Here is a 15,576-nt window from a genome sequence, read left to right on the forward strand (position 1 = left end):
TATCTGCAACAATCCCTCAGCTTGACGCGGACGTACACGTCGCCGATTCACATTTGAGGTGACACTTGCGGACAACACTTCCTACGTCGGTGTGTGTGTGTGTGTGTGTGTGTGTGTCGTGAAACGGCAAAAGCGGTCAACGGATCAGATGTTGACGCTTTTCATTGACACATGCCTCCGCTTCGCACACATTTTGGATATGTAATTTTATACCTCTCTCTCTCCTCTCTAGATACTCCGCGGCTTCCAGTAACCGCTGGACATTTATGAGCTGAACAGCCGTCATTCTGTCCCGAGGCTGGCTGCTGTTGACGTCAGCGAGGCTCTCTTTAGGCTCTCTTTAGGCTCTCTTTAGGCTCTCTTTAGGCTCGCCAAAAAGCAGCAACGGCAGGTCGTTTTTTAATGACAGGAAAGAGAGGACACCGGTTCTTACTACGCTGCGTGATACTTCAAAGACGTCGTGGTATTATCTTAGTCAGTGTCTTCGCTGATTTATCTGCAGCCTTCGTTGAAAGAAAAGGGGGAAGAAAAAAAAAATCCAGTGTTTCCAAGCTGGCAAGCTACAGCCAATCCTTGCCAGGCTTCGTTATAAGAAAAATGTTAAAATCAGTGTATCAAAGTATTAAAAGTGTCTAGGAAACACGATATTAAATGTTTAGAAAAACGGATATAAACAATATAAAATCCCCCCGAGGGAGCACAGAGCCAGCAAAGTGCCTGCTGCTGCTCGTTTCCTCTCCTCTCCTGTTTGTTTACCTAGCTGCACAGCTGAGAGGCGGGGACCCAGTGGAAAGAGAGGCCGGTCTTGCGCGGTGCATTGTGGGAAACAGAGTCTTTCAGCGCCTTTTTTACAATAATGTCTAATATACATTATTTTTCACAAGCACGCCTTTACTGTAAAACACCGTCCGTAATTATTTCATGACTGACCTTTAATTATGGCAGGTCCGTTTAATGATTACATACATCTGTGGCATGGTGCACAGGTCAGCATATAGTGTTTAAGTTAATGTGATTATTATCCCTGCCAAGTTTAGTCGAGGTTATAATGATGAAATAAATTATAATTAAATTATGATCAAATATTCACCATTATTCTAGATCACAGACTTGAAATAAATAGGATATGACAAATATGCATTGGCCATTTCTTTGCGAAAATAAAAAAATGATTAATTTAAGCTACCAGTCATTAATGGATCGATTGAAGCGGTTGTTTGATGTGTTACTGACAAAACACAGATACTCATTTTGTGTCATTATTTCCTCTCACATTCACTCTTCCCAATCACCTCTGCAAGAAAAAAGAAAAGAAAAAGCCCTACAAATCCCATGATCCACCACGACCAAAGGGGTGTACTTGCCGGCTGAAGCCAGGCCCAGCAACACATGACGTCGCTACCGACCGGGCGTCTGATTGGCGGATGGCTTTGACAGGCGTCGAGGGTTGAGCTCGCACCCGACCAACTGCAGAGGAGCTTTGCGCCATGTGGAAACCCGTGGGTCACGCCCACAAATAGCAGGAAGCAAACAATCGGGAGAAGAGCTGACCTGCTGCTGCAAAATCGCCACGTTACATTATAATAGGTTATATTACTCAAAGGTATTTTGCCACGCGCATGAGCCCTTATGCTCAGCCTTTCTGCTCGACAGCCCTGAACGAAAAGCGATGGAAAAAAGCGATGAATCATGACTTGTTAAAAGGAAACTAGGACATCATTAATATTTCATTCTTGAAAAGTAGTTTTTAATATTGCATGTATTACAAATGATCTGCCATTAAATGCTACGTGGGCCATGGTGTATTTGCAATTTTAGAGGCCACTTGCAATTAACCCTTTATTAAGGGTTTATAAGTTATACCAAATGTAATCAAAAGGGCAGGCGAGACGTTTCCATGTTTGGCAGGTGTCCGATTCACCATTCAGTCGTGTCCTTTGCGTTATATCTATAAAGTTACATGCTTTTTTTCGATCGAGTCTGCGGGGGCACAATGACATCATCCTAAACTGAGTTGGAGGGCGCTGCAATGTGGTCATATTTATTATATCGGTGTGGTTGCCAACATGCACACGTACACACGCAATCGTAATGTCATATAACTTTATCTATGCAGTTGGGAAACATATATACAGATTCCTGAAATGAGTGTTGTGCAGGCGCAAAGCGATGCACACTGCCCAACATGCAGGTAATGCAGATACAAATAGTCCGGAAACCAATAAAAGCATAGAGCCTATTACGCTCTCCTGTACTTCCAAAGGATAAATCAGTCATATTCGCCTGATGCAGGCGGTACTTATAGCAGGCAGTGGTGCTTAGTTGAATGAACTCAGCCCTTTGTTGTCTCAGACTATTGACAATGAAGTCTTGTTTTCCTGAAATTCAGAGGCAAATGACAAGGATCAAACGCAGCACATAAAAACTCACTTCCGTCCTTCCTCTCGGCGCTCTCGAGAAACCGAGCAGCTTCCAGCAAAACTTGTACGTTTTTCAGAAAAGTGTTGATCTGCTCCATGTGGGAGTCTTTGGAGTTGAAGACGTCATTGAAAGGGCAACTCGACATGTCGAAATCTTGCTGATCCAAGAGAGACGCCTCGGAATCAAAAAAGAACTCCTCACTCTTCAAACTTCCTCTTTGCATCTCACTTTTGGCCATTTTTCCACCTCTTTAGTTTGTGCGGCTTCGGTTCTGGAGACGTGCTGAGCTGCAATGGACAGTGAGGCAGCTACCGGTGGATGCTGCTCTGGTCGGATGGTTCCTCTTTGCTTTTTCTGAATGCGGGGTGTGTTTAATGTGGAGCAGTGGCCAATGTCAGTAGATGGTGGTGCATGGGAAAACGAGATGCCGGCCCCCCTCTGTCTGAGGAGTCTGCGTGGTCCCTGTGCCCGTCGTCGAAACATCTTTCTGTTCTATCTATAATAAAACAAAACAAATAAACAGGAACATGTCAATGTGACCGTACGTTTAGTATTCTATGTCATACACAATCTGGGTTGGATATATTTATATGTATTGTAAGAAAGTATATATAAGTGCAATGTAGCCTAATGATGGTATCAGAAGAGATACAAGTATTTGTAATATGAATACTTTTACAGTAGTCCACTGATATTTCACTTATATCAGCATGCCACTTTACGAAGTCGGCAAATGATAAACAAATCTACACGAGTAATTATCATTGGTTTTCAAGAGTTGGTTTTAAATGTAAAAAAGTTGCTCAAAATCTGCATTGAAATATTATTGACGTGACTTAAATCTAGCTGGATGTTATAAATATGTACTTTAGGTATGGTATAAATGCATAGTCACATGTTTTCCTTTCAGAAAGTTGTGTAACACAGTAATAGATAGAATAGACATCCGCACACTTAGATCTATGCAGAGTACACTATATATGCCTATTCTATCAGTTTATACTTTATAACCCTTAGTTAAGATGAAAACAGATGGATCAGTGGTTATCTTGCATTTAGTAACACAGTAATAGAATCTGAAAATGAAAATAAAATAAAGGGTGTTACCCGTCTGACATCAGGAGGATGAGTGGACACAATTCACACCTGATTTCTTGGAAATAGCTCCACTGATTTCCTGTTTTCATTGCTTATGAAGTATGTTACTTCCCAACAAAATAAATGTACATTTTACTAAACATAGCCAACTGATATTAGTTGCAGCAGAAGCAGGCCTACTAATGCTAATATTATAGCATCAGTAGCTGGTAGAAAAATCAGTCAAGTAGCAGCAGTGGTAACTTTGTGATAGGTGAGTGTTTGCTTTCATGATATTCTACACCTGAAAGGCATCACACTCTGTAGGGCCTTGCAGTAGAAACACTAATCTTGAAGAGTAACTTCAAAAACTATGTGTAAAATAACACTAGTGAGTCTGTAGATGCTCCAGTATGTGACAGCAATGGTAACTGAGAGATAAGTCCTTAGCCTTGATCTTGTGCCATTCTCACTAGACCTTTAGCTGAGCTGTTTTTACACCGCTGCAGACTTCGTTTTGTACTGGAACGTGTCGAGGCAGAGGCCCGTATTCAGCTCAGATACCCCCTCCCCTCCTGCCACTTCAAAGAGCCAGCAGCAGCCCATGACCGTTTGATGTAAAGTTCACAGAGACAGAAACTTTCAAGTCGGACGCACAAGGGAATCTCTGAAGGTCCCTGCCCCACCTCTCAACCCCCAGTGAGGGATAGCTGTGGAGGAAGGAAACCCAATGCAAAGCAGTCCCACGAGTCCCATGTAGAGTTAGGTGTTATTGAGAAAAGCGCTCGGCCACACCCTCTTTAAGACTTTAGGCCAGCTTCCCCATTTGAGGTTACAGAGTGCATCCTTTTTGGCTGTGCTTTTTAGGTTGCGTTTGCCCCCTGTAGTGCATAGCTTCGGGGCAAATGTCCTTCGATTCACAGACATGACAAGTTGTTATGGCTTGACCATATTTTCTTCTCAATAAGGATCACACGGTATCACAAGCCCAACAGGTCACATGCCACTGTTGGACCAGTCAGGTCACGTACTGCAGGGAGGGTGAATAGAGGAATACTGAAAAGCAGCTCCAGTAGGCATCACTGGTCACAGTATGAAGGTAAATACTTCAGATGTATAGCTCATGTCCTACAGATTGTTTGTAGCCTCCCCCAACACTGACGGAACAAACCATTCCTCTTCACACTATCTTTCCAGTTAAAGTAATGAAAATGCAACACGTATGTCAAAACAACCTCGGATTAAAGCCATAGGAGACACAGGGGCCGAGATCGAACATTTTCAACTAGTTGAGTTTTCTGGGCCTGAAGGGCAAACCTCCCGCGCTTCTGTATGTGAAAGGGAGGAAAGCAACAAATGGCAAAACAGATACTACTGTCTCCTAAATGGAAATGTGCTACTACAAGGAAATTACCTGAGATCGTCAGTTTAAATTAGGACTGCAATACATTTAATTGTTGTTAAATCTGTAGATAATTAAAAAAGATATATAATAATGAAACATCTTCTCAAATTCACAAAGCCAAATATGATGCTACCAAAAGCTTTCTGTGTCCAACCAATTGTTTAAAAGCCCAAAGTATTCAACTTAAAACAATCTAAACAGAGAAGCAGTGAGTCCTCAAACCGGAGTATCTGGTACATGGGAACATTTTGAGTTTGTAATCATGCAAGGGGCTCAAGTGATGGCAATGTTGGACTATTCCGCCTTCACGTAGGAGGTCAAGATTTAAATATCTATAACTGTTGGGTTTCCATGAAATTTGTTCATGGTCCCCGGACAATGAATCCTACTGGCTTTGGCGATCCCCGCACTTTTCTTTTCATGACATTTGTCTTGTCAACTGTCAGATGGATTGCCATGAAATTTGCTTAATTTGCTTGAAGTATTCATTCTTCCTGGAGGATAAATTCACATTATTTACACATTTTAATTAGTCCAAAACTCTTGTTTATGACCAACACTTATCACTTAAAACTTATAAGTTTGGGTTCAGTGCTAATTAGCAAATGTAAGAGTGCTAGCCCACTAAACTAAGCTGGTTAGCATTGTGATTGTGAGCATGTTAGCATGGTGACATTAGCATTTAGCTCACAGAACTGATAGCATGGCTTTGTTTATACTCTCGCGTAGTAGCACTGTGGCGTGGTCCTCCACAGATGGAGTGGGAGCTACGATCACGCCCATAGGTGTTAATGCTCGTCATGGTGTTGTTCTCACAAACGCTAGAGGGCAGAAGTCCACGATTGTAACAGGCAAAACAGCATTAACCAAACTTTACAATACTGAGGAGAAATTGTAAGTAACTGTCAACTCATATAATCATGGACTACATAACTGCCTTCATACAATCCCTGAAAAAGAAAGAAGTCAAGGATTAATATCGAGTATCGTTTTAAGATCTTCCGTTTCAAAAGCATTTGAAATCAAATGCGTCTCAGGCATGTTAGTAGTGCTTTTACCAGTGAACTATTTGTGACAGACATGTCTGAAAAGCTCTGAGCGTGTGAGACATCGCGCTCAACTCGCAACCTTTGATGACGTCATTTTCCAGCATGCACCTCAAGTCGGCCATGTTTTGTTTTTGTTCATCAACAAATTATTTAAGCACTTGTAAGAGTTATTATGCTGAGTGACATCTGGAGAGTTTAAATGGAGAGCACAATAGTGATATGAGGATAGTAGAGCTGATGTTGCAGCTGACAAGGATGAAGATCATAATGTGATGATGACGATGACGATGACGACAACGCAAGCCCATCATTTATCATAAGCAACCATTTGTTTTCAAGGGATATGAAACCTTTTTCAGGCATGGTGAACATTGATCTAATTACAAATCTCCTGGGAAAAATTTTGTTTTGTTTGTCGGGGCCATTTTGCTTCATCCCTGAGTCAACATCATCTATTCAGTCTCTGTGGATTGAGGACATATTAGAGTATCCGGCAAAATTAAACTCTCAAATCTTCTGTAGGCGGTAACGTAGGGATGGGAGACACATTGACACAATCAAAAACGTTAAGCTATAATGGGTCTCTCTCGGCGCTCATTGCTTCCCCTGAAAAGTCACTGACATTTTCGTAAATGTCACATATTTACATCATTCTCTGGGGACCACTTCAACGGGTAATTAGGCATCGTCTACAACGTGCAACTCGGGAGGTAGAGGGGGAAGAAATGGGAAAAAGGGTGACTGAGTGAGGAGGAAAAGAGGGTAAAAGGGGTTAAAGAAATTGAGTGATAGTTGAGAGAATTTCATCGAATCTCTTGACGATAAACATGCACGGCCCTCCAGGGTGAAACCTTTGTCCTGGCAAAAGGGCGTATAGAGATTTGAAGAGTGGCCATTCATTCTGCTGACCTTTTCACAGCCTTGTATCCCTGTCTGTTTAGCTTTCCAAAACACCAGAAGCACCCTTGTGCTTCTAATTCATCCAGTCGACCTTTTGACCTCTGCCTATGTGCTGTTTCCACAAGGTGAATGAGTAAAAGTATGAACTTTTATTGAAAGTAAAGGTGAAACAAAACAGAGCAGCATGCCCAAAACACTGTAAGCATTTCAAATTGAAAGATGCATATCAGAATACATTATAAACAGTTACCTCCAAAGATTGAATAAAGAGCACATGAGTGTCAGCTGCAGGGTGGAACCATGCGCCCTAAATCAGCCTCTCTCTTTTGTTTTGGCCTCTGTCCACTAGTGTGGTTAACAAGGCCTCTGAGAGAGACCCTCATCCTTAACCTTTATGTCCTCTCCTCATCAGTCACAATAAGTATTTTGTTCTCCATGGGAGGTCAAGCCTGACACACAAACACTGAATGTCCTGTTTTTCCCCCTTCCACAGATCAATTAGTGTAATTGCTGGCTTACATGTGAACCAACCTCTGTGGCACTTTACATCACAAACGCACACAAATCTGCAAATCCCAGATTGAATTGTCCCGAGGTTCACAACAAATAGCTGCCACTGTGTTTCCGTCGCACCGTATTTACAAAACTCTCTGTGCAAACCGACGGCATGCTAGCACAGGTGCCCAAGCTTAATTGCTGCTTGCTCAAACCGCCGTCCATCAGATAGAGGGAACGCTCGTTTAAGGAAAATGACCGGAGAGTGACAAAGCATTTTCTTTTCCTTTTTCGTGGGAGCCTCTTCAGCTGACCTCCTCTTGACACCGCGGGCTATGCTACTGTCGGTGTGCTTATTTTCCCAAGGGCCCCGAGCTGTGTGGCTGTCTGCTTTGTCAGGGCTTTCTGTCCAAGATACTAATCTGTCTTCCATCAAGATTGCAGTCGGGCTGTTCTTTTGTTTGGCTCGATCCGTGCGGCCGCTTGGGAAAGGCTTCCTGGGTATTATCTCCATTCCAGGATATTCTCAGCCCTTCCTTGTGATACAGTATCAAAACAACACATTATACAGTTGCACCCCGCCCTATTCCTCAAATCAGCGCTGCTGATGCGACTACATCTGCACCTCTCTATCTCAATTCTCACTTCCTGTCTCAACACTCTCCCTGGTGCATATTTTCACTATTCTTTAAAAAAAATTCATGTCAGTATTCTACGGAGAGAGGACACAAAAAACACCCAAAGCACCTAGTCACTCACAAACATGCTGATGAAACGACAGGGTGGATGAAACATAAACCCGTTAGACGGCAGACTGGTGTTGCCCCTCCCGAGGCGACTTGCTCTTTGGCTCTTGGTGACCATTGTTCGCCTCTGTTCCCAGGCACTGACATCTGGTGACAATGGCCTCGGCGGAAAGAGCCTGTGAGTGCACACTTACACAAATACATACAAACACACACACACACACATGCACACACACACACACACACACAAAGAAACATACAGAATATTTGCAGACATTAGAGAAACAAACAAACTTGGGTGCGTAAGGAACTGATACAAATGGCTAAATTGAGTACACACACACACACAAAGTTATGAACACAGACAGAAAATGAAGCAAACTACATCTCTAAACAGAAAAAAAATAATGATAACACAAACAAACACTTTTGGCAGACAATTATACACACGCACACACTCCCCCAGGCATAGGAGGGGCGAGATACAAATTGACACACACGCCCACACACATACACAGGGGTACATGCAGAGCCATACAAAGTAATGCAGACAAGTCAGACATGCTTATTAAAGGTTTAAGGGATCACATAAAACCAGCACACACATGTACCAATGGTCACACAGACGCACATTTTCACCCAGTTAAATTGGAAAGTTAGACGGGTAGGCCGAGCGGGGGACACACCCACACACCCAGCATGTCCTTTCTCTCGGCAACGACACACCATTGTGAGCATTGTTTGCTCCTGGTTTCCGTGCTAACCTGCCATTTATCTACGGGGGCCTCAGACTGCTGTCTCTGTGTCCCTGCAGCTCCACTGGAGGTGTGGCACGGCGCTCCCCTAAAACATTACAACCCGCCCCCCCCTCCACCTCCTGCCACCCGCCCCTACCCCGTGTCTCTGATGTGGGATGCTGCCAAATTAGACAGGAGGGCCTTGGGGCAGTGTGTCTCCTCGACAAATTAGAGGAGAGAGAGCAGAGGAAGGCCGGAGACAGGGAGAGAGAGAGAGATTGCAGGTTCAAAGAGCTAATGATCTGTATAGGAGGAGGGCAGTAATGGGAGTCGGTGGAGAAATAGGACGAGAAAGATACTTTATCCCTGTTGATGGTTTAGCCTGATCAGACCAGGAAATGGCACATTTGTTTACTCACAAAATAGTATGTACTGGAAGCTTGTTGACGTAGTGAACGAGCTCACTAACTGACAGGAAACCATATGCAACGTCTCTTCCGTTGATTAGTCCATACTCAAACTTAGCGGGGTTATCCCAATTTGTTTTGGGTGTGACACAGATAATATGAATGCCATTGAGCCCTGAAGCCATTCCCCTCAGATTTATCAATAAGCAAACGTTGACTACATATCGTAAAAGAAAATAAATCCTGATATGATATTTAAGAGGTTTTTAAAATATTGTCAACAACTCCCATAAACAGACCAAAAATGTGTTAGTCTGGATGTCAATACTTGCTGACCCCCCCACACTGTCTGCGGCTTCACTAGTCCATTACTTCTTACTGCAGACGTAATACTAAAAACAGGTTCCAAATATCTACTTAAATAATATTGCATTTGTTGGGGACTATTTTCAGCAGTGGATTAATACAGATTTGATGTTCAAGTGTAGTATTTAGAGCTGCTGGACAACGTGTGTGTGGGATTGACTCAAAACAAACTACATGCCTCTGTTCATCTTCATAAAGGAAATATGTCAGCCAGTGCAACACAGCGGCTAAATAAAATGATCAATTTGTAATAGTTGTTGGAAAACAATATGGGTCTTATCATTAAATGTGTTGTTTTGGGTCTTTTCATGGAATCCCATCAGACGTGTCCTTGAGGTATTTAGATCAAAAACCTCATTTTGAAGCAGATTTTCTTCTTCGCGATGAAGACACAATGCCGTAAATTGTGAAGTTGCAGTTGGCCAGTAAATAATCATGCAGGCTTGGCATGATCTGCATGACAAATGGTTCCCTTTCTTTGTGGATTTTCTGGAATGTGGTCTATAAAACGTTTGTCACCCAAATCCTATGTTGAGACGCATAGTCTTTAGTTTGCACATTGAAGTGCCGCCAAGTGCATTTCTTTGTTTTACATCTTCAGATGAATGTATTAAACATGGCCAACATTATTTTATCCTCAAAGAACACCAAATGATCAAACACAAGCCACACACACACACACACACACACACATGCAAGCACTTCCATCGTTCTCGTAGCTGTAGACAAGAAGCCTCAGAACCCTGGAGACTCTGCGGTGTGATGATCGTGTGCACTTCGAGATGCTGAAGGCGAGGTGAGAAGAGGAGCCCGAGGAGAAGAAGAAAGCAAGGAGGAAACAGAGGAGAGGAGAAGACAGCAGAGGAGATGCTGTGGGGATCCTCCCATTGTTTTCACACTGGCTTCCTATTGTCACTGCTCCCGTTTCCTGTCCCAGAGGAACTCTGCTCACACATCCCACAATTCTCCTTTTTGTTTGTGTTTATTCCCCGTCCTGCCCCGCTAAATACATTTTTATGTTGGGGGTGGGTGAATATCTGTGTTATTTCTGTAAAAAACAGATAATTCTGTGTCTGGAGTCTTAAAGGAGCCACGTTGACCACATATATCTGATAATTCCCTCGTTAATGTCTAGCAATGATTCGGTCAACCAACAGAAATCCGAACATACATCCCCCTTCTATGTTATCATCCCTTCACCTACCTACCTCTGGTATTTCTTTTTTTAAATTTGTTCCCAGTTACTTCTTCCTTTCTCAGGCCTTCACCTTCCTCCCTGGGGTTCTGTCTGTAAATCTCCCCCTCTCCTTCCCCCCTCTGTGTTTTTCTGTCTGTTTTCTAAGGCGGGGGCGGGGGGGGCGTGCAGTCTGGCCGGGGATGCTGCCTGCAAGAAGAGCAGTAACCTTTCTTTGGGTCCTTGCTGATTTCATTATTTCATTCTTGGGAGACATCCACCGTAGCAATCCCATTAGGATAAGACGGAGCCCAGCAGGAGAGGGTGCGCTGCCTGGGGGTGTCGTGTGTGTGTGTGTGTGTGTGTGTGTGTGTGTGTGTGTGTGTGTGTGTGTGTGTGTGTGTGTGTGTGTGTGTGTGTGAGTAAATGGAGTGGGTGTCCCGCAGGATAAGAGCCTAAACTTAAGCACGGCTACATTACCCCAGATTGTCAGGAGGTACATTCCTAATTCCTACATTAGGAATGTCTCAGTTGTGATATTTACCTGTTCAACTTTAATAGCTGTTTAATAATATTCATCAAAATGATCGACCTGAGAATCTGATGATTGAGACATAGCTAACATCACTGAGTTTAGTTAAGCACCAAAGGCTGATACGTGGGTTTAAAGCGGACAATTCAAAGATTTTCCATAGACTAAAATGAGCATCACAGTAATGTTGATTATCACTTTGTGATATTGTCAGCAATTTGGAAAAGTAGGGCTTTCAAACTGATCAGATACAGTCAGTAGTTAGATATAAAGGTGATATAAAGGTGGTATAAAGTTAATCATTTTGCGCATGTGCGGTCATTAGATGTAATAATCCATAAAAAGAGTGGTATAATCAAGCCATATATTTGGCCTCAATTATTTACTTGTACATTAAAAGTGAAACTGCAACCAGTTCTACTCCGATATTTACATACTTATCTTTACTTCTGTCTCTGGTTGGGCCCACTGTTGCTTCTCTAATCAGTTATTGGTGGTGCATTCACCTCGACTGCGGTAATGAGGACTGCGGAGAGCGAAAATCAAGGCAATTGTTTTGCTGTTCTTAATATTTTATTTAGAAAACTGATTGTAATGTCATAAAGTGTTTATCATTTAAAGAAGTTGGAAAATAAATACAAGATATTGATTAAATAGTCTGAGAAGTTACCAGTTGCCTTTTTTGGGAGCTCAAGCTGTCTGTACTGTCGGTTCTGTTCCTCACATCTTTTCTCTTTATATAGATATTTATTGAATAAAGAGATATACATTTGAGCCGTGTGGGAATGTTTGTAATGCTCAGGACAATGTGGATGTGCCAAAATTGGCTTGAGAGTCATTTTTACAATTCGCCTGACCTTTGACCTCCAGTGGTCTATAGCTCCACCCAAATCAACAAAAAGTCTAATCAGCCAAAGTAATTGAAAACACCTGTGTGGGTTTGCAGGAACTTAAATGGAGTGGCTGTCCACGAGTCACTGAAGGCCGGCTCAGTGGCTGAAGCACAGCTTGATGTTCATAGAGGCTGCGATGTCACAATCTCTATAAAAGCCAAATAGGGGACACAAAAATATTGCTATCTTTTTGTATACATATAGGAAGAGAAAAGTGTATGGCTCCAGGTGAAAGGTTTATGGTCTAGAAGTCCTCTTTTTAATATATACATTGTGTCTGATTATTCTTCCTGCAGGCCCATATTTCTTAGCAGCACATTGCCTCAAAAGCCATAGAGCAACATGTCTGAGCACTGTGTTTTATAAAATAACCACAGCGCTTTTAATTAATCTGGTAATAATATTTATGACCATTTTCTGACAAACAACGCTAATCCCTCACTTAGCTATCATTTACGGACGACGTCTCTTATCTCGCTTGTGTGTCTGATGAGGCTCAGAGGGAGCAGAGGAACATAACAGCCAATGAATCATCTCGAAAGTGAGGGGGTGTGAACCTCAGCGGCTCCCTTACATCGTCATCTGGAGCCGAACTCCCGCTCTGCACTCATCACCCTGACAGCTTAAATGCCCCATTTAGTGCCCTTTTTGTAGGCTCTGTGTGTGTGTGTGTGTGTGTGTGTGTGTGTGTGTGTGTGTGTGTGTGTGTGTGTGTGTGTTCGCAGAGGAGGGGAGCAGGAGGGGGTTAAGGGCTCATTTAAACCCGAGGGAGTATGGACATGGACGCATATGCATATACTACATACATTAATACATACCAGTCCCATTTACACACATAGCTACAGATACATACACGCTCACACACACATAGCTATCCAGCCCTGTAATGGCCTTTGGCTCAAACAAACCCTTTTTCCCTGACTGCAGCAGCTAAATCCTTATCGGTCTAATACTTCAGTGTTGCCGTCAGCAGAATAGTTTGTTGCCTGGGTCACGCGAGTGATGATCAGAGGAAATATATGTACAGTGTTTGTGGCGCTTAGTCTCCAATCTTACATCTGGTAGAACCCATGAAAACATACACATAGGAAGGGAGGGATCGGAGAACTCGCACGCAGCTAAAAAGCTCGGTAATGAAATTTGGGTTGAGACTGCGACGTGCTGTTTGTTATCCTCTTGGTAACCATGGAGATTCAGATCAAGTGTCACCACAATGCACGCACACGTGCGCACGCACACACACACACACACACACACACACACACACCAACACACACATATACTTGAATATCGATTCTTATGAAGCTCTCCATGTGAAACCCAAACCCTTAATCAAATCCTGACTTAATCCTAACTCTAAATTAAACCAAGTCCTAACTGTACTAGAAAATTGAGACCACATAATGACAAGAATGGCGTCTCCCTTCAAACTGATGTTAAGATAAATTCTCACAAAGAAGTAGAAGAACCAAAACACACAAAAACACACGAAACACATATAGCCTTCCTGTTCCTCTCAATAAATGTTTGCTCTTCAGCACCTGTCTGTCTCTCAGGAAAGACAATTCCTGAGTTTGCTATAAACAATCTTGGGATGTGGTTTTAGAAAGCTGCGTTACTCAATCCAATTTGTTAACAATATACCAAATAACTAAAGGGGTTCAATCCACAGTGCATTATCACCCAGCTCCAGCTCTGTGGAAGGTTTTAGAACCTTTCTGCTCATTGTTTTGCTTTTATGGCCTGCACATTTGTTTTTGTGCACTCTCACTGCTCTCATCAGTGTTGTTTCCAGAAGCAACAGGCTGCCGTTTTCAGTGATAGACCCCACATGTGTTACCTGTCCAGAACCAAGCAGCAGACTTGGCTAGCTGGTGAACATTTAGCTGCCTTATAGTCTTCACGTGTTGGTGAAGACTATAAGGAGCTGAAGGGAGGGCATTTTGTACTTTCATTTATTAGATGGCCAGAAACATGACTCAAAATAAATAACAATGTTGTTCCGTAATTGCCGGATTGTGTAAATGAGCAACTGTTCTGTCCACTGGCTTCAAGATGCAAAGATTGGATTGTTTGTTCTCTCAGGACCACGAAGACCACCTTCATTCTAACCAACATACTATCACAATACTACTTAAATATTAGTGTTTGTGTTATCAAATACTTTCCTCTGCAAACAAAATGTGTTAGAGTGGAAGCCATAGCCAATGGCGCTAATGAATTGGCATCGGAAATGGCTGCCAGTCGGAGCAATGCATTATTAGAAAACATTGACTACTTACAAGTAACACTTCATGTAAATTAACTGTGTAAAGTTCAACCTAATGGGGATTATTGAAAATATTTTAATCTTAGCCTTTGAATTGCTATTGTAATACATTTACCTCAACTCAACTTAAAGTAGAACTATTAGCAAAATGATATATGATGTACATTTGGACTAAGATACTCCGTGTTCTCCCATTGACCCTCAGTGGAAATAGGGGGACCTTAGCAGTTGGCTGTTTCTGGGTAAGTAGGTCCAGGATGGGCCTTCAGCGAGGAGACTCAGCCAAACAATAAAACAATAGGAGCCAAAGGGAAGCAGTGGAGGAGAGGGTCCTCCAACGTCTATCGCCAAAACTAGGTCTTCCATTCACTGAGCCGTTCTCCACAGACAATGGGGCTGGATGGGGGAGAGGGAGTGAGGACTTTATGGGCATGGAGAGACTGCCGGTGCCGGACAAGCACATGTATAAATGTTTAAGGCGCGTGTGCATGTGTGTACTTTGAGAGGAACCAATCTACATAAACCACACACACAAACACAAACTCTCGTGCACACAAACACAGACAGAAGGAACCCCTGTAGCCGAGCCTCGCACCCTGGTTATGGGTCCTCTGCAGCTAAATATGGCTTCCTACTGAACATCTGTGCTTCATCAAAAGCAAACAGCTCTCCTCTATTCATCTCCCACTCTCATAGCCCCTGAATGGTGATTTGATGTGTATTGTTCTGCTCTGTGGTCATGAACCCTGCTCTGTGATATTTTACTCCCAGGGAGGTTTTAAAAAGAAAAGTGGAATGGGTCTTTAGTATCCCATTTCCATGGCTGATTACATGTCAGATGTCACCTTTTTCCACTATTTCATCCATTCTGCTTCTCGACGGACATTAAAATGAGTTATGAGCTAAGCCGCGGCTGTCAACAGGGAGGCGTCTCTTTCTTCTTTTTTTTTTTTTTTTTTTTGCCTTTGCATCATGTTTGATATTCAGATGAAGAAATCTTAATCCGCTGTTGGTTGAAAACGACTCTGGTGAGAAGTTATTGCTCCGTTGAATAATTCAAATATTATCTTTTCGGGCTGGTGTCTGCCCCCCCCCCCACAAAAAA

The 15,576-nt window shown here is 42.7% G+C and overlaps 1 protein-coding gene across 2 annotated transcripts in view; it reads right to left on the reverse strand.

Moving 5' to 3' along the window:
* The window catches only part of mxi1 (max interactor 1, dimerization protein), a 28,759-nt gene extending 25,965 nt beyond the window's left edge, over positions 1-2,794 (reverse strand). The window contains exon 1 of one of the 2 annotated variants that reach the window (XM_034534892.1): positions 2,431-2,794. In XM_034534892.1, coding sequence (XP_034390783.1) covers positions 2,431-2,659 — 229 coding nt within the window. In that variant the 5' untranslated portion in view covers positions 2,660-2,794. Of the gene's footprint in view, positions 1-213; positions 746-2,430 lie in introns of those variants that run through there. The other variant, XM_034534899.1, reaches the window with a different exon arrangement.
* Positions 2,795-15,576: the final 12,782 nt, after the last annotated feature.

Source organism: Cyclopterus lumpus, chromosome 1 (genome assembly GCF_009769545.1).
Source record: "Cyclopterus lumpus isolate fCycLum1 chromosome 1, fCycLum1.pri, whole genome shotgun sequence".
NCBI lineage: Eukaryota > Metazoa > Chordata > Actinopteri > Perciformes > Cyclopteridae > Cyclopterus > Cyclopterus lumpus.